This window comes from Rana temporaria, chromosome 4, assembly GCF_905171775.1.
Source record: "Rana temporaria chromosome 4, aRanTem1.1, whole genome shotgun sequence".
Taxonomy (NCBI): Eukaryota; Metazoa; Chordata; class Amphibia; order Anura; family Ranidae; genus Rana; species Rana temporaria.
In genome coordinates, this window is record NC_053492.1 from 59,838,893 (window position 1) to 59,858,487 (window position 19,595).

Sequence of the window (19,595 nt, forward strand, 5' to 3'; positions counted from 1 at the left end):
CTTTGGGACGTCCACAACAGGCCCCGTTGCTCCAGGGGCGGCCGGGGAACTTCGGTTCTAGGGCACACATATGACCGGTCTTTTATGGCCTTGTCACAGTGTCTGGCCGACAGCCATGCCGTTCGCGGACGTTGGTTCTGTCTGGGATACCTCCAGCCGGGTAGTCGCAGGACAGGTAAGTAGCGGCCCCTTACTCAGGTAAGTGGTCTGGCTGGAATGTTTCCCTTGGGAGGTCGACTGAGGGTTTTCCCTGCTTTCCTCTCTCCCTTATTCCTCTCCCTCCTTCCCTTTGTGTGCCCCCTGCTGTGTGTGTGTCACTGCAGGGGGCTGTGGTGTTCACTTATGGGCCTTTGCAGTGTGCTGTGAGGTGTTTCTGTGTGACAGTTGCTAAAAAAAAAAAAAATCGCTGTCTTTTTAAATCTGCGTCATTGGCGGCCATTTTGGCGGCCATTTTGCCGGAGCCTAGCCTTATATAGCCCGGTGGCCATTTTCTTGTAGTCCTATGCTGTTTTTTCAGCATTCGGCGGCCATCTTCATATTTTCGTCTGCCTCGTGTGGCGGCTGTTGGCGCTGCAATCACCTCGGCTGTGTCTCAGGGAAAAACAGACACAGCGCTGCACGGCTCTCAGCACACCCTGTCCTTCTCGGACCGCGCTGCACCGGGTGGGGTGGTGAGTACCAGAGGCCCCCATGCTCTCCTTTAGCTGCAGGGAGGTGACCAGTGGGGATTTTTTTGTCCTGCCTTGCAGGGGGGTGTCTCAGCGCTGGCACTATGGAACCTGAGCCAGGTCTTCCTCTCCACTAGGCCTGAGTTAACCCTTAGCGTCCCTTCCCCTGCCACATCTGTTTATGTTGGCTATCCTGGTTTTTCTTGCCAGGTTTGAAGCAGCTAGTGCCCGGATGGGGGGTTAAAAAGCGCCTCCCCCCTGCGCCTGCTTCTGGGGATGTCTCTGACATGGAATCTGGTTCTGGTATGTCAGAGGCTGCGGACTTGCCCACATGGATAGTGAGGATGTCTGCTGCAAAATTTTTGGAGCTCTTGTTTTTTTCTGTGGTGCGTGAGACTCTAAAAATTGAGGTTGTGGTGGAGACACCACCGTGTCAGTACCTTTTAGATCCGCAGACCGCCACGCACTGCTGAAGGGTTCCTTGTGTTCCTTATTTGGACAATATGTTATACAAGGAATGGGATGCACCACAAAAAGTTTGTCAAAAAACTTTGCAACCCGTTACCCCCTTGAGGGGGATTTAAAAAAAAAAAAATATATATAGGTCTCTCCTCCGCCAGTGGACCCCCTATGTCCAGACTGCGCAAGGCCGCCACATTGCCTGTGGAAGGGGCTCCTGCGTTTCAGGATCCCGCTGATAGGAGAGTGGAGGCCGTGGCCCGCTCCCTATTCACGGTGGTGGGTTGGGCGGTGAGGCCGGCTCTGGCCGGGGCCCTGGTCAGGCCCCGACTGGAAGGGCGAAGCTCCTGCTGCAGGAGCTGGAAGAAGGGGCTTCCGAGTCCTCTTGGGACCTGGCTGAACGATAGTTCAGGGTCAGAATTTTCTCTGCGAGGCGGCCATGTATACGTTCCGGGGCTTCCGTCTATGCAGGGTTCTGTGCCGCCTTGTGTGGCTGAGGAGCTGGTCTGCGGACTAGTCCTCTAGGGAGGCCTTGGTGATGGCCTTTAAGGGGGAACGGTCCTTTTGGGACTTCCCTGGGTGGCATCATTGTGGATGCCACGGGTGGTAAGCACATGCTGTCTCACGGTCTGGAAAGGGCTTGCCTAACAAGTCCGCGGACGTACCTGCTTCCGCCTGTAGGTCTTCTCCTGCCCGTGTCTCGGGTGGGAGACTGGCTTCGCACATTCATGGCTCTGTGGAGGTCTCTCCTCTCCGACCGTTGGGGTTGCGAAGTGGTTTCCTTGGGGTACAAGATCGAGTTTCTCTCTTGTCTGCCAAACAGTTTTTTTCCCTCCGGCCTCTGGCCTCCTCCGGTTCGCCGGTTGGCTCTGTCAGGGGCTGTCCAGGATCTTCTGGTCAGGGGAGTGATTGTGTCAGTTCCCTCGTTGGAACGGTCTCGGGGGTTTTACTCCATTCTGTTTGTGTCCCCACGGAGGATGGGGCCCGGTCAATATTGGGCCTCATGTCCCTTGTTTGTTTTGTCAAGGTGCAAACTTTCAGGTGGTGTCGATTCGCTTGGTAATAGCGGCACTCCATCAGGGGGATTTTTTTCTGGCATTCTTGGATGTCATGAACACGTACCTACATGTTCGCGTATCCTCAATGCACCAGAGTTTCTGTGCTTTGCGGTCGGGGGGGACCATTTTTATTGGTGTCCTTCCCGTTCGGCGGGTTTTCCGCCAAGGTGCTCGTCCCGATACTGGCCCGGCTGTGACAGTGGGGGTTTTGTTATCATGGGATGTCTGGCCGACATTCTCCTTCGAGCTTCTTCGAAATCTGCATTGGTGGAGCCGTGTCTATCACGTGTTACCTGGGACCAGTACTGGATTCCGCCGGGGCGGGAGTGTTTTTTCTCCTAACGGAAAAACTTCAGATTCTGCTGTCTGCTGTGCAGCAGTTGCCGACCCAGAAACGGTCATCTCTGCGATTCTGCAGGAAGGTTCTGGGTCCGTTGGTGGCCTCGTTCGAGGCGGTTCCGTATGTCCAATTCCACGCCAGGGTACTACGGAGGGATTTGCTGTCACGATGGGACTAGCTTCCGTCATCTCTGGATTACCAGATTCAATTGAGTCATCTGATCATGTCTCCCCTGGTGTGGTGGCTGGCGTTTCCAGTGCTAAGGGCCAAAAACAGAGTTCTGTTGCAGCGACGGGGGTCGCGCACATCCTTCGGTGGGCCGAAGGGTCCGTTCCGGCTCTATCGGCCGGGTACATTCCGGGAATACGGAATTGGATAGCCGACTACCTAAGTCGCACTGCACAGGGCCAAGGAGAGTGGTCTCTCCACCCGCAGGTGTTTCGGGGTTCTGTGCCGAAAGTGGGGCACTCCGGACGTGGACCTTCTAGCGTCCCGTCTATCGGTAGGTGCCACGGTTCGTGGCCAGGTTTAAGGACACGTGGGCGGACGCATCAGGCGCGTTGGTGGCTCCTTGGGGTCACTATTGCCTACTTTACACCTTCCCTCCTCGGAAGCTTCTTCCTCGCCTGCTGCGCTGAGTGGAAGCTGTGGGGATTCTATCAGTTCTGATTGCTCCGGTTTGGCCGCGTCGCTTCTGGTACACAGACCTAATGCGTCTGGTGGCAGATGCCCCCTAGCGTCTTCCCCTGGGAAATGATCTTCTGCTACAGGGTCCGATCTTCCACCCTGTTTCACAGCCACCGGCCTTAGCGGCGCGGCTGTTGAAAGCCAGGGGCTTAAGGACCGAGGCCTATTGGGCTCGGTGGTATTTACCGTGCTGCGTGCACGGAGGTCTACCTCACGTAGGTTTTTTTCCTCATACATGGAAGGCCTACATCTCTGTGTGTGAGGAGATGAACTGGCACCCCCGTACTTACGTGGTGTCCCGGATCCTGCTGTTCCTGCAGCGGGGAGTGGACCAGAGCACGATCAAGAGTCAGATTTCTGCTCTGGCTGTTTACTTTCAGCGTCCCTTGGCACGTTTGTGCAGGGGGTCCGCCATGTGGCCCCTCCGGTGCGCCCTCCACTGCCTTCATGGGACTTGTATTTGGTCCTCTCGGCGCTTCAGCATGCTCCCTTTGAGAACATTCGGGAGATCCCTTTGCTGACTCTGTCACAGAAGGTGGTCTTTCTGGTAGCTATTACCTCTATCAGACGGGTGTCTGAACTGGCGGCCTTGTCCTGCAAGGCCCCCTACTTGGTTATCCGTCAGGATAAGGCGGTGCTGCGCCCTCAGCCCTCTTTTCTTCCGAAGGTCGTTTCGGCTTTTCACATTACCGAGGACATTGTTCTTCCATCCTTATGTCCTCAGCCGAAGAACCCGAAGGAGGCCACTTTACATTTTCCGGATGTGGTTCGGGCCCTTCGAGTTTACTTGTCGGCGACAGCTCCGTTCCGGAAGTCGGACTCGCTGTTCGTGTCTGTGTCCGGTCCCAGTAAGGGCCTGGAAGTCTCGTCGGCCACCATTTCCAGGTGGATCCGACAGGTTGTGCTTCAGGCCTATGCCCTGAAGGGGCGGGCGCCCCCCTTTCGGGTCACGGCGCATTCGACCAGGGCGATCGGGGCCTCTTGGGCTTTCCGACACCAAGCCTCTGTGTTACAGGTGTGTAAGGCTGCGACCTGGTCGTCGGTCCACACTTTTTCAAAGTTTTATAAGGTGGATGTGAGTGCATCTTCTGATGCCTCCTTCGGCCGCAGGGTGTTACAGGCGGCAGTTTAAGGTTGGAGTTCCTCCGTTGAGTAACTCCGGTTTTTGTTTGGGGTGTAACCTGTTTTTGCTGTGTTGTTTTTCCCACCCCTCAAATTTTTTTACACTGCTTGGGGACGTCCCTAAGGTCAATGATAGCTGTGTCCGTCTATGAACGAAAGAGAAAATAGGATTTTTGTACTCACCGTAAAATCCATTTCTCTGAGTTCATAGACGGACACAGCACCCACTCCTCCTTTGTTTTTTACTGCTTGTTACGAACTGAGGCTGCTAGAGCAGGGTGTGGGTTATGCCTGGGGAGCCACGCCCCCTGGGAGGAGCGGCATGAAGGAAAGGTTTTAACACCTTAAGTGCTGTAGAATTCAAAATTCAAAAATCCTTTTTTTTGGCTAGAAAGTTACTTTATCAGACAGCCTAGAGAATAAAATGGCGGTTATTGCAATACTTTGTCGTGCCGTATTTGCGCAGCAGTTTTACAAGCGCAATTTTTTTTGGAAATAAATACACTTTTTTTAGCCCAATTTTTTCTATACTGTGAAAGATATTATTCTGAGTAAATTGATACCTAACATGCCACGATTCAAAATTGCGCCTGCTCATAAAAATGTCTACAGGTTACCAGTTTTGAGTTACAAAGGAGGTCTAGAATTATTGCTCTCGCTCTAACGATCGCGCCGGTACCTCACGTGTGGTTTGAACACAGTTTTTATATTTATATTGGCCCACGTACCATGTGATCACTGGTGACCTATCACAGATCACACACAGTAGTAAACAATGATGTCATGAATGTATTCTATTCATGACTCTTGTTTACTACCTGACGTGATTGCATAACGATCACGTGAAAAAATGGTCTTTCTTGTAAATGCCTTCCTTTTTACATTCCACATCTTGGAGTACAGTACAGGATACAGGGCTTGTATTCGTAGACCATGGTTTATATGCCTTTATCTTCAGGTGATTGGATGTATTTAAACTGTGTGACTCGGTGAACTCAGAGAAAAGTTATTTTACAGTGAGTACAAAATTCCTATTTTACTGCACAGTAATGTGAAGGTCTCTGCACAAATGGGAAAAGGTCAGCATTAAGAAGAGTTCTGTCTTGCCTTGCAGATAAAAAATCAGCAGAGCCGTGCCGTATACACACAGATCATCAACCATTGGCGATAACCAGCACTGAAAACAAGAATGAAAGTGATCTCTGTGACACCTCAAGGGACATGGATGACAGAGGCAAGAGAAGTAAGTTACTCTACCAATTCCTAGATTTAGGACCTATTCTACTTCAGAACAATGGTTTTCTTTTTGATGATGTTGCAGTTGTGTTCTGCATTCTGTTATATATCCCTTCTTGTTTCCAAAATACCATTTACTGTATGTTGGCTACTGTTGGCAAAAATTCAAGTCGGCAACAAATGCCGTAGTTGCTACCTTTCAATAAATAGACACCAGCAGTCTTCACCTGGATCGGTTCTTTGCTGGTCTTTGGATCCCCAGCACCACCATCTTGACTGTGGGGAGCTGGCTGTGACTTCCTGCTGTATAACGGCTGGCTCCCCACTGCTCATCTGTGAGACGTGCTGCACATTTAGACTGGTCCCTTAGCATCCTTGGACATCCATTTGTGAGTGGATTTTGAGGGCTGGCGAGCTATTGGCTGCCTGGGAGCGGGGGCGAGCACCGCCAGCAGCCTGGGTGGAATGGGAGTCCTCCCAGCGATCGCAGAGGGAAAGAGAGAGAGCGAGCAGCCCAGGTGATCAGAGCGCAGTGCAGGGAACAGCGATAACCGCTTTGATTTCAATTGCTGTGTTCTCCTCCGCTCGCTGTCATATACATCCCCTCCTCCTGATCCAGGGACTTTGACAGACAGATCACCCGTCCAATCCTGGTGACGGGTGATCGGTCAGTCAAAGTTCCCCGGTCAGGGGGCGTGGCTGTATATGATGTTGAGCTGCGGGAACACAGCAATTGAAATGAAAGCTGTTATCGATGTGTTCCCTGCATTCTGATCACCTGGGCGGCTTTCCTGTTTCTCTCCTCCCCTGCACAAGTAGGCTGCATAGGTGGGCACAAGGCTGCATTGGTGGGCACTGATAAAGTGGTTGTTAATAAATATTTTTACAACTTAATTCTTCATAAAACATTTAAGTGTCATTTCATGAGATAATTTATGAGGGCGTGTTTTTGGGGGCGGGGTGGGGCAACTGGTGGCAAGTAACCCTTGAGACCTGGGTAGTAGCTCAGGACTTGAAATTTTGAGCCCTTTGATAGACTATAGGTCTAAAAGAGAATCCATTAAGTGAGAAGAGATGATTTCATTTCTTTCCGCTGCTGACACTAGCCACACTCCCAAAAGCTGTGTCAGACAAATCAAAAAATAAATTGTGCCGCGCTGTATGAATAACTCTGTATTAATACTATATAAGTAATACTAGCATATAATTCTGATCCATAGAGTGCAAATGTCAATTGTGAATATTTGAATAAATAAAAAACATCAAATGATATTGTGCCACGTTATGTGAATTCCTCTATTGCATAATAATCAGATGCATAAAGAAGATAGGGCTTGGACCTTTTAGGCACAACCAACCAGTTATACAAATATAGATATAAAAAACATTTTTTATTTTTTTTACATCTCTAAAAAAACACATTGATAAATCAACACAAATGGCTAAAATGCAGCTAATGTACATAACCATCAATAAACTGCATGGAGACTTGAATCACAATCATTCCATAGTATTGGTCAGTCCAGGAGTGTGGATAGATTTAGGGCCGAAACAACTAATCGATTAATCGACAACTAATCAATTATGTAAATAGTTGTCAACTATTTTCATAATCGATTAATCGGCCAGTTGATTAGTTGGCCTGCATATAGAATGCATTATTCACATAACAGGAAATACAGTGCAGTACACATACAGCTCAGTACACCGTCCATACATGTCACTAAGTGCCTGAGAATTTGTGAATGTGAAAGTGTGAGGAGTGAAAACAGGTGCCCACCACCAATTGAAGGGGAGGCTTACCAGATATGTTAAACCCAAGTGAGCGTACGCTCAAAGGGTCAACAAAGCTTAATATATGTAGATGATGGCTGCATCAACAGGAACCGAATAACCAATCGGCAGGATACGCTTGGAATCTTCACTTGAAGCAAGACAGGGGAAGGTAAGATTCCAAGCGTATCCTGTTGATGCAGCCATCATCTACATATATTAAGCTTTGTTGACCCTTTGAGCGTACGCTCACTTGGGTTTAACATATCTGGTAAGCCTCCCCTTCAATTGGTGGTGGGCACCTGTTTTCATTCACTAAAGTTATTGTGAATCACTGTGAGTTTGGATTATTTTTCTGCACATGGTCCATTCTTCTACCAAGTTCTTACATATTTATGGACTTATATTTGATTGCACTGTTATTTAGTGTTGGACAGAGACAATCGGTGTCTTTTTGCATTTTTTCAATTTTATTTTAGCGCTACAATTTTTGTATACTATATTTTTTGCTTTCTTTTTTCACTAGATTGTTTGTGGCCGCTCACTATTATGATAGCGCAGATTTAGCTTTGGTTTTGGAAAGTGTGAGGAGCAATGCCTCATGGGACATGTAGTCCTGGGCAGGAAGTGAGTGGTTCTAAAGGCAGAAGTTTTTTTTTTTACCTTGCTATAGCGGGCGCTCTATACTATACTTTGCAGCTTGCTATTGAGGCACTCTGAAGGCAGGAGGAGCCAGAAGAATCGGTGAGGGACCCCAGAAGTGGAGGATCGGGGCTGCTCTGTGCAAAACCATTACACAGAGCAGGTAAGTATAACAAGTTTGTTTAAAAAAAAAAAAAAAATCACTTTAAAGACTCTGTGCAGGGAAGATCCGCATCTGAACCCAGAGAAAGTGGAGGTAATAGAAGGCATTAAAATTACAGTATTTTTTTATTTATATTTACCACTGCGTATGGATATTTAAGAATAAATTGCCTTTTTCTTTTATTTCCATATTAACTAAAAATTGTACACCACACTTTTTTTACGATTATCCGATTTAGTCGATTAATCTAAACAATAAATCGGCCAACTAATTGATTATGAAAATAATCGTCCATTTAAAGTGGAGTATACGTGACTTAGACGATTAACACCCAAGAAGTGCCAAGAGATATAGATATAGTTCCTCCACCTCTTATTGCAAGTCTCCTTACCGACTTCCATGGATCTCTTGTTAAGGAGATCACATTCGCCTGTGGCTGTTAACCCTGCCCAGGGTCTCTCAATGGTCTCTCACAGGTTACTATCCTATTTCTTCCACGTAGGGACTTCTTGCTCGATCTCCAAAATGCAGGTTACCCATGTGAAAATAAAAACTGCCACGGTGTAGTACTTCCAAATATTTAATAATAAAATCAAAGGCATACACTCACATTTGGTAGAATAAAAATAAGCGTTGCTGTTGTGAAAATTCTCCAGCCGGCCGGGGCACCTGGAAGAAGTCAGCTTTTTGACGAAACGGCGTAGGGAGGAGCGGCGTGCTGAAGTCACCAACGAGATTACGCTACTATCTGGAAGGACGGGCGGATAGTGAAAGCCGGCCAGCTTGAGAATTTTCACAACAGCAACGCTTATTTATTTTTATTCTACCAAATGTGAGTGTATGCCTTTGATTTTATTATTAAATATTTGGAAGTACTACACCATGGCATATTTTATTTTCACATGGGTAACCTGCATTTGGGAGATCTAGCAAGAAGTCCCTACGTGGAAGAAATAGGATAGTAACCTTTGAGAGACCATGGAGGACGTGGACCACTTGAAGGGGAATGAGTCCCTCAAAGAGGACGCTAAGGCAGGGGGGACAGTGACAGGCAGTATCTCGGATTTCGAATAGTTTATCTTGAAGTTCGACACCTCCCCGTACTCCCCGAATTCATCCATCAAGACTGGCAGCGAGACAAGGGGCTCTACCACATGAAACAGTATGTCATCTGCATAAGCAGAGAGCTTGTGTTCTAGGGAGCCTACATTTACCCCTCTAATGTTGGGGTTAGATCTGACCCTTTGCAGCAACGGTTCCAGGACCAATGCAAACAAAAGGGGCGAGAGCGGACACCCCTGTCTCGTGCCATTCCGGATCGCGAACCCAGCCGAGAGACCACCGTTCACCTTAACCTGTGCTGTAGGGGAGACATAAAGCGTAGAGATCCAGCTTAGCATATGTGGGCCCAACCCTGCCTTCTCCAGAACCGCGCTGAGGAACTGCCAGTCCACGCGATCGAATGCCTTTTCAGCGTCGGTGGACAGTATCAAGTATGGAGGCATCCGATCGCGTGTACGCGCCCAGTGGATCAGCTGTATCGCCCTATTTGAGTTATCTCTGGCTTCCCGCCCCGGTATGAAGCCAGCCTGGTCTACGTGTACCAAGTCAGGAAGGAGAGGTTTCAATCGGTTGTCCAAAATCTTTGAAAAAATTTTCAGGTCCGTATTTAAGAGGGAAATCGGGCGATAGCTCTGGGGTTGAGTAGGGTCCTTACCGTCCTTCGGAAGCACCGTAATGTGTGCCAACGAAGTCTCCCTTGGAAGTTGGCCACCCGACGCCAGTGAGTTAAGAAGGGTGCATAAGGGGGCCTGTAGTTTGTCAAAAAAAAATTCGTAATACGCCTTCGTGAACCCGTCCGGGCCCGGACTTTTGCCAGAGGGAAGAGACTTAATAGTCGCTAAATGTTCCGCCGTGGAAATAGGGTGTTTAAGGCCAGTCGCCTGTTCAGGGGGCAGGGTGGGGAGCCCGATCGAGGCAAGATACGACTCAATTTTAGTTTTTTTGTGGGTCACCTCCGCAGGGGAGTCGGTGGCTCCCAGATTATATAAATTCTCGTAGTATTCGCGAAACATCGAGGCAATCTTTGAGGAGTGCTGAGCCGGTTCTCCCTTAGGGGAGTGTAGCTTATGCACGTGAGCTGCAAGCCTCTTCTTTCGAAGCGCACGCGACAGCATCCGTCCGCATTTATTGCCGTATTCATAGTACGCGTGGGCCATGTAACGCAGTTTACGAGCGATTTTCCTATCTAGCAACTTAGCAAAAAGCCGTCTAAGTTCGTTCAGACGGCAGAGCTCGGATGGGGCCGATGTCCGCTTATGTTCGGCCTGCCTCAGCGCCTGTAGTACCCTCTGGAAGTCCGCCTGCCTCTCCCTGTTAAGTTTGGCTCCCAGGGCGATGAAAGTACTGCGAACCACTGCCTTATGACCTTCCCACAGGATGCCTTCACTGACCTCACCATTGGCATTCTCAGCAAAGTAGTTTGTTAGAGTCTCCTGAACCCCCGCCACCACCCCCACGTCGTCAAGTAAATTCTCGTTTAACTTCCAAGTCCTGGCCAGCGCCTGCGCTAAAGAGATCGTAAGGGTCATAGGGGCGTGGTCGGAGATAGTAATGTGGTCAATAGTTGCTTCTAGCAGGAGGTCCAAAGAACCCTGATCCACCAGCATCAAATCTATTCTGGTGTAGACTTTATGTACACTGGAGAAGTAGCTGTAGTCCCTCCCTTCAGCACGAAGGGCCCTTCAGCAGTCCACCAGTGTGTGTCTCTGAAGGGTCTTTTTGAAGTGTTTCAGGAAGGCGTGGGAGTGGGTAGATTTGCTCGCAGAGGTATCTAAGAGAGGATCAGGGCTGACATTGAAGTCCCCTCCCAGTATCAGTCTGCCCTCCCGGAAGTCACTCAGCTGGGCCAGGACCCGGTCCAAAAACGTGATCTGTTGTGAATTCGGGGCATATAAGGTTGCGAAGGTGTATTTCTGGCCCATTATTGTGCCCTTCAAAAACACATAGCGCCCCTGGGGGTCTACCTTGTGGTCAGAGGGCTGGAACGGGCAATTCCTATGGACAGCTATTGCCGTACCCCTGGACTTAGGTGTAGGGGAGTTACTAAGATACCATTGTCAAAAAAGGTGGCTGGGCAGTTTAGGAAGCGAGGAGGCGGTGAAATGGGTCTCCTGCAGAAATATTACCTGGGCCCCCAATCTCTTAAGCACTAGCCAGAGCCTATTCCGCTTATTGGGAGAGCACAGCCCACGCACATTATATGACACTACCTTGATCGTAGCCATGTGTTGACGTTAAGGGTTGTCCAGGCGCCAGTCCCCATCTTGTTATAGTCGGCGAGTGCTGATCCCTCCGCCAGACACTGAATAAGCGCTAGAGGTAAGAGTCCAGAAGGAAGAGAAGAGACGAAGAAGAGGAGGAAGTTAGGGGAGAGAAGAAAACACATATGTAAAAAAGACATTACATAAGGCACATTAAACATAAAACAGGGCCACTCGAACGCCTCAAAGGCGATAAGAGGAGAAGCCCCAAACTGTTCACCAAGCCCAGGGAGCCCCCCCAACTTGTGAGGGCCACCTGGGCTGGGCGAAGCGCCCAAATCTGGGCTGGCACCCAAAACGGGTAGTCCTATGTGGGAGAAGTGATCGGACATGGAAAGTCAGGTGTTTCCCACCCCTCACACAGCAAAAAGCAAACAATATATATCCGGGAGCATTGCGACTCCACAAAGTCTCAAAGTATCTCCCGGACAGCAGGGCACATAACACGTATTAAAAGGCCATCTTAAAAAGAAAAAATGCTGAAAAGGTAGCAAAAAATGAAACATTGAAAAACTGAAGGGGGCCTTAATACAAGGCACCAGGCTTCTGGCAGGTGAGTAGGCAATCCACAATATGTGAGCTGTAGATACTGAAGAAGCCCGGGATATCCCAGGGAATAAAGTTGCAATGGCCCCCCTCCATACTGGCCATTTACATCAGAGGGTCAGTTCCTAGGAGACCCAGATGGGAAGTCTAACGTCTCCGTGGTGTCTCATTCTCCCATTGAAGACCCCGGCATCACTGCAGCCGAAGAGGACCGTTTGCGGCCTCGGGAGCGGCGAACCTGCTGCCATGGTTGGGGCATCGCCACCATCGGAATGCCAGAATTGATCCTCCAGTCCGGGAAATCCACAGGGGCCAGCTGTAGCTGTGACAAAAAATGCGGGAGGTCATCCTTGGTACGTAGGGTTGCCGACTTGCCTTCCCTGCTGGCCTGCAAAACAAAGGGGAACCCCCATCTATAGGTGGCATTGGACGAGCGTAGGGATTCAAGGAGAGGGCCCAGGGCCCTGCGTTGCATCAGGGTGCGGCGTGACAAATCCTGGTAGAAGAACAGGCGTGCTCCATCAAAGTCAAAGAAAGGGCGGTTACGCATTCGCTGCATGAGCTGGTCCTTGACCGTGTACCTGTGTAGTTTACAGATTATATCACGCGGGTTCTCCGCATCTTGCGATGGGGGTCGCAGGGCCCTGTGTGCTCTGTCAATTTCCACAGTCTCGGCAGGGGAGAGGCCTAGTAGTTCCTTGAAAATGCCCTGCAGTGTAGGGATAATATCCCTGGCCCCAGTAGCTTCAGGCAGTCCCCTTATGCGTATATTGGACCTCCTGCTACGGTTCTCATAGTCATCCAATTGTGATATGAGACTCTCAATATGGTTGTCCTGTGCAGCACATCTATCCCTTAGCTGGGAGATGGTAGGCAAGGCCTCTTCCACTATCTGCTCCAGGGCCTCCAGCCTTGTGCCTAGCTGAGTGGTGTCTGACTTCAGCTGTTCAATGTCCTGCTTAAAGGCCCTCTCAACCCTGGTGGCAAAGCGGTCCAGGTCCTCCTTGGTGGGGAGGGACAGGAGATGCTGTCGCAGGTCTCTATCCCCCATCAGATCTGCGATGTCAGAGCCCTGACCTAGCGATGCAGTGGAGACTGGGGAGACAGGGGGGGTCGGATCCCTTACCAGTGCCGGCGTCTGTATGGGGGACCTGTGCTGCGGCGGTGTAGTAGGCCTCAGCGCGTGCTTCGTTGCAGCATCCGCGCCCTTGCTTTTCCCGGGCGCCATCTTGAATGGCCCAGCACTCGACTGCGTTCCGCCGCCGAAATAGGCGTTGATCGTGCCGATTCCGGGCTGTAAAGCTGTCCTGGTCCTGGAGGAGGCTCTCCGGTTCTGGGACATGCCTTTGGCGTCCTATTTGTGGCCGCGAATCCGCCGGATCAGGCTGTTGTAGCGTCGGTGTGTGAGGAGCTCAGGGAGTCTGCTGCCTCACTCGGCCATGTCCAAGCCACGCCCCCTTGTATTATTTATTTGATACCTTTTTTTTGTTTGTTCTACTTACTGTGACCGCGCAGTATTTTGATTTTCCACAGAGATTTTGATATAAATGTAGATCGATAATAAAGGAATCTATCCCAGGTAAGGGCATCAGGTAAATAAAGGTTCATTCAACCCAATAAGCCCATTAATGTCAAGAGAGCCATAAGTGTTAAAACGCTAGTACATCGTCCTGCAGCCCCTGTAGATAGGTACAACGCACTGTGGTTGCTATTCCGACGGGGGCTGCTGGATGTTGGGTCTCTCCTATTAAGGTTTATTACTTACCTCCTCATTCCAGGATATACCAGCTTTTCACATTTATGGCTTATCCTAATGCATTACGATAAAGTCTTGTATGTGAAACAGCCCCTCTCGGCTCCCCTAATATTTACCTGAGCCCCATCTCTGTCCAGCAATGCCCATGAGTGTCTCGGCCGTCTGGGACTCTCCCTCCTGATTGGCTGAGACACAGCAGTGGTGCCATTGGCTCCCGCTGAAAAGTCACACAATCAGGACGGAGGGGGCAGGGATGAACCACAGTTCTGTGTCTGAATGGACACAGGGAGCCGCAGCTTGGATTGGGTTCCCCCATAGCAAGCTGCTTGCTATGGGGGCACGCAATAGGAGGGAGGGGCCAGGAGCACCGAAAAAGTACCCAGAGAAGAGGAGGATTGGGGGCAGCTCTATGCCAAACCACTGCACAGAGCAGGTAAGTATGAAATGTTTGTAATTTTAATAGAAAAAAAAAAACAAGACTTTACAATCACTTGAAGGCAGTTTTAGCTGCAAACAGTGGTGGAAGAGCCTGACATTTTATGGCCATGATTTATGTACAGAATGTTCAACAAGCTCTTTTAGGTATGATGGTCAGGAGGCCATATAGTGTGTGTGTGTGTATACCTACGCAGCAGTAGCATTATGTGATGGTACACAGACGGGTCTCAGCAGACATAAAAAACAGCATTAACGAAAACTATCACCAAATTTTGCTTATTTTCATGTGTTTTTAAATCACTTGTGAAAAGAAACCCACTATGTTTTACCACCATTTTGCTTGACAGGATCAGATTTATTTACCGTGTACAGAGACAGTCCAGCAGTCATATCAAGCACTGAGAGCATAAGTGGCAGCGATGTTAGTGACCCATCAGTCGAAGGTAAACTACTAGGCTTAATATCTTATATTTGTTGTAACGTCCCTGGGGGCACCATATGGAGGTCTGCTGTGTATAAAAGGTTAGGAGGACTGGAGGAACCCATCAAATGCCATTTTTGCTTCTGGTAACTCGCCAGCAACAGGGATGCAAAAGAGACCACTCTCTTGCTCCTACAGTATTGTTCTGTTAGTGACTGATATACTGCACAGTCTCATTTGCCATTGATGGAGCAATACCCTTTTGGTTCAAGAAGAAAGGGAGCAATACTGTAGAAGGTAAGTGCGCTAAAGTGGCAGTAAACTGTCAGTGTTAATGTTGATCAACAAGTGAGTTTATAATAAAGCTTACCTTTAGGTAAAACGAATATCTCCTAAACGTGCACCATTTAGCAAGCAGCAGCCATCACTGGTGCATGTTCTCTGAAATAATGACATACCGTGCCATTCCTTCAGAGCTGTGTGCTGCGGCTAAAAAATTCATCCCTGCTTGGCCAATCAAGCAGCCCAAGCCCAGAAGGAAGACCGAGTGACGATTAAAGCCTTTGCAGAGATGACAGCACATTGCTAAATGGCTTTGTTTTAAGGCAAGTCCTTTATAACGTTCTAGCATGCGATACATACTGGTACATTATGCTTTTGTTCTGCAGGGGGAAACTTTTTTTTTTTTTTCTCTTTTCGTCCATGAACGGACACAGCCTTCACAAATCTTGACATATGGGTTATGTTCTTCCTGTTCATAGGAGAGGACTAGGCAGAACATATTAGGTATTTAAATACATGTTACTTTAACAGAGTTGAGCAGCCCCGCCCAGGGGGCGGTCCCTTCGGACATAACCCTGCAGCATGCAGCCTCAGTTTTTTTTTTGCCTAGCAGAGGAGAAGGACGTGGCTCCCTTTTGGGCCCAGCGCCCTGAAATTTTTTTTTTTTTGAGATTCTTCTATTAACTGTCGGCTGGGTGACAGGCTGGATTACATAGATCCTTGTCTCCACAGTCCGGTCATCGAGGATGAGCAGACCTTAGCTACGCTCTGGGTCGGTCACGGCATACCCCATGGCTCCAGTGGTGGCCGTGGGCTTTTCTCTTTCGTTCCTGTACGGACACAGCATCATTGACCTTAGGGTTATGTACCTTTTCTCTAGGAGAGACTAGGCAGACAAAAACAGCACTTTTAGTGTTAAAAACACTTTTTAGTACAGCACCTCCCATGGGGGCATGTCCCCCGGGTACATCCCACTCTCTGGAAGCATCCAGCCCCAGTTTTCATCTGCCTAGCATCAGGAGAGCTTGGCCTTTTTCTGGAGTCCTGTGCTCTGGAGTTTTTTGCTATTTTTTTTCTCCTTGATTTATTTTTTGTTCCTGCTTTTTGGATCCTGGGATCTACTATCAACTGCCGACTGGGTGACAGGCTGGATTTTGAATCCTTGTAGTTGTCCCATCGAGCGTGTGCCAGTCTTTCATTAGGCCGTCCACGGCATGCCCCGTTGCTCCAGGGGCGGCCGGTGAACTACATGTTCCAGGGCACACATATGACCGGTCTCTATGGCTGTGTCAGTGTGCCGGGCCGACAGCCATGCCGCAAGTGGACGTTGGTTCTGTCTGGAATGCCTCCAGCCGGTGATCGCAGGACAGGTAAGTAGTGTCCCCTTGCTTCGGCGGGGTGATTTCGGCTGGTGCATTCCTGGGGAGGTCGACTGAGGGTCCGCCCTGCTTTTTCCTCTCTCCCTTTCCTCTTTCTCCTTCCCCATTTCTGGGTGGTGGCTGTGAGGTGGGGGTCCACCTGGGGGGCTCTGCGACTGCCGGGGGGGGGGGGGGGCTGTCCTACTGGGGGGTACTGTGTATACTGTACTGGGGCTATTTCTCTTTTGTTCATAGACGGACACAGCCTTCATTGACCTTAGGGTTATGCTTCTTCCTACCAGGAGATTTAGGCAGAATTCTACAGCACTTAAGGTGTTAAAAACGTTCCTTCATGCCGCTCCTCCCAGGGGGCGTGGCTCCCCCAGGCATAACCCACACCCTGCTCTAGCAGCTTCAGTTTGTTTTCTGTCTAACCGACAGGAGAGTCAGGCTCTCTCTGGAGTCCTGGACTCTGGAGTTTTTCTTGCAATTTTTCTTGCAATTTTTCTCGCTTTTTATTATTTTGTTCCTGCATTTTTTAATCCTGCGATTCTTCTATCAACAGCCTACTGGGTGACAGGCTGGGTCCTCGGCCCTTGTAGTCCCCCCAGGTTAGGCCTTCGAGCGTGTGCCGGCCCTTAGCTCAGCTTTGGGACGTCCACGACAGGCCCCGTTGCTCCAGGGGCGGCCGAGGAACTTCGGTTTTAGGGCACACATATGACCGGTCTTTTATGGCCTTGTCACAGTGTGTCTGGCCATCAGCCATGCCGTTTAGCGGATCTTTCATTTTCGTTTGGCCTCGTGTGGCCGTTTTAGCGCTCGTAGAGACCGCAAATCTCTCCGTGGGGACTGTCGGCAGCGCAGCCGGCTTCTCAGCACATCATCAGGCTCCTCTCAGCGCGATGCACCAGGCGGGGTGGTGAGTTCCCTGGGGGCCCTCATGCTCAGAACTAGAGCTAGAACAGCCGGGAGGTGACCGTGGGTGGTTCTCTGCTTAGCAGTTTGGGTAACTCGGTGGTTGGATGCCCTGGAGCCTGTACTAGGTACTACCCTCCCCACTAAGGCCTGAGTTAACCCTTGATGCCCCTCCCCCTGCCACTTCTGTTGAGGGAGTGTTATTTCTGAAGCAGCTAGTGCCTGGTTGGGGGGTAAAAAAGCGCCGCCTCCCTGAGCCTGCTTCGGGGGATGACGCTGGCATTAGACCATGCCCGGCTATTGCGTCTGGCTCTGGTTCTGTGGTGTCAGTGTATGCGGGCTAAAAACCCACGCGACCGAAGGAATTTATTGGAGCTCCTTTTTTCTGCGGTTAGAGCTTATAGCTCAGTAACTAGACGGTTTGTGGTTTTGGCGGAGGTACCAGATGTACCGGTCCCTTTTGGGTTCCGCAAACCGCAGCGCACTGCAACTGTGTTCCTTCTTTGGACTTTTTATGTTACACCGCAGTATATATATATATATATATATATATATATATATATATATATATTTTTTTGCAGTCCCTGAATGCTTTGCGACCCCTTTGTAAGTAGGTGGGTCTCTCCTCCTGTGGACCCTCCAGTGTCCGGATGGAGCTAAGCCGCCACGTTGCCCGTGGAAGGGGCTCCTGCCTGTGGGGACCCCGCTGAGAACGGTCTTGACTCGGTCTCTGGTGTCACAGACTCTGACTAGAGGGGCGTAGCTCCTGCTGCAGGAGCTGGGGGCACAAGATGCTGCTGAGCCCTGTAAGGACCTAGCTGAACGTTTGGTTCGGGGTCTGTAGTTCGTCTGTGAGTCAGTCCTGGATGCGCTTCCCTTGCTTTCCAGGGCCTCCGCCTGTATGGGGGTGTTTGCGCCGCCTCGTGTGGCTTACATGCTGGTCTTCGGACCGATCCTCAAAGGGTCCTTGGTGGACTCACCCCTTTAAGGGTGGGCAGCTTTTTGGGCCTCCCGGGTTGACACCCCTAGGGATGCCACGGGTGGTAAGAGCACGCTGCTTCCTCTGCTAGAAAGGGGAAGGAGCCTCGCCGTCGGCGAGGGCCCTCCTCTCCCGAGCGGTTCGTGCGCCCAGCACGGTGGGTATGTCTGCAGGGTGCTAAGGCCCCCGCTGCGGGGCTGTGACGCGCCTGGCACCGCGTGCCTTACAGGCCTGCGGACAGTACTGCTTCCGCATGTAGGTCTGCCCCCACCCGTGTCGGGTGGGGGGCTGGCTTTGTGACTTTGCGGCTCGGTTGAGGCCTCTTCTTTCCGACCGTTGGCTTTGCAAAGTTGTTTTCTCGCGGTGCAAGATAGATTTTCTCTCTTGGCTACCTAACAGATTTTTTCCCTCCATCCTCTGGCTTCCTCCGGTTCGCCGGTTGGCTCTGTCCAGGATCTTCTGATCGGGGGAGTGATGGTGCCAGTTCCCTCGATGGAACGGTCTCAGGGGTAATACTCTGATCTGTTTGTAGTCCCCATGGTGGACGGGGTCCGTCCAATCCTGGGCTTCAGGGCCCTCGTTTGTTTTTTTGTAAAGTACAAAATTTCAGGATGGGGATTTTTTTCTGGCGTCCTTGGATGTCATGAACGCGTACCTGAATGTTCCCATATGCTCTAAGCACGAGAGATTCTGGGCTTTGCGGTCAGGGAGGACCATTTTCTTTTTGTGGCCCTCCCGCTCGACTTGGTGTCGACACCACGGGTTTTCACCGAGGTGCTCGTCCCGATACTGGCCCGACTGTGACAGCGGGGGTTTATCGTGGGATGTCTGGACGACATTCTCCTACGAGCTTCTGAGAACTCTGCATTTGTGGAGCCGTGTCTATCACGTGTCAGACTCTCCAGGAGTTTGGCTGGCTTCTGTTTTTGTCCAGAAGTCAGTGTTGGTCCCGTCTCTGGGACTGGAATTCCTGGGACGCCCCCTAGCATTTTCCCCTGGGGGTTGATTCTGCATGAGGGTTCTGGGTCTGATGGTGGCCTCTTTCGAGGCAGTTCCTTATGCCCAATTCCACACCAGGGAACTACAGAAGGAGATTATGTCACTGTCAGAACCTGTACTCACCGAGACCGAGATGCTGAGGGCGGCTCACCTTTGCGACCCTGTGCAGACCACTCCCTGGAGTTGGGACAGAGGAGGGACGGCACAAGGAGGCACCGGTGCCGGGAGCTGGCAGGAAGACTTAGTGCAGCTGACAGAAGCAGGGCAGGTGCAGAAGAGTGGAGACATGCGTTGGTCAGGCAGGAACTGGTAGGTGAGTCTGGTAGGGTCCACAGGAGATGAAGGCAAATCCGAGTCACAGACCGAGGGTCAAGGGCAGGAGAGTTCAGAGGGAGTCCATGAGAGCAAGCCAAGGTCAAGGGGCAGGAGA

General features: G+C 50.4%; 1 protein-coding gene across 8 annotated transcripts in view; it reads left to right on the forward strand.

Moving 5' to 3' along the window:
• Positions 1 to 19,595, forward strand: part of TDRD6 (tudor domain containing 6) — a 115,135-nt gene that overhangs the window by 81,174 nt on the left and 14,366 nt on the right. For 7 of the 8 annotated variants that reach the window (XM_040348454.1, XM_040348455.1, XM_040348456.1 and 4 more), the window contains 2 exons: positions 5,449 to 5,577; positions 14,559 to 14,654. In XM_040348454.1, the coding sequence (XP_040204388.1) occupies positions 5,449 to 5,577; positions 14,559 to 14,654 (225 nt within the window). The remainder of the gene's footprint in view (positions 1 to 5,448; positions 5,578 to 14,558; positions 14,655 to 19,595) is intronic. The other variant, XM_040348451.1, reaches the window with a different exon arrangement.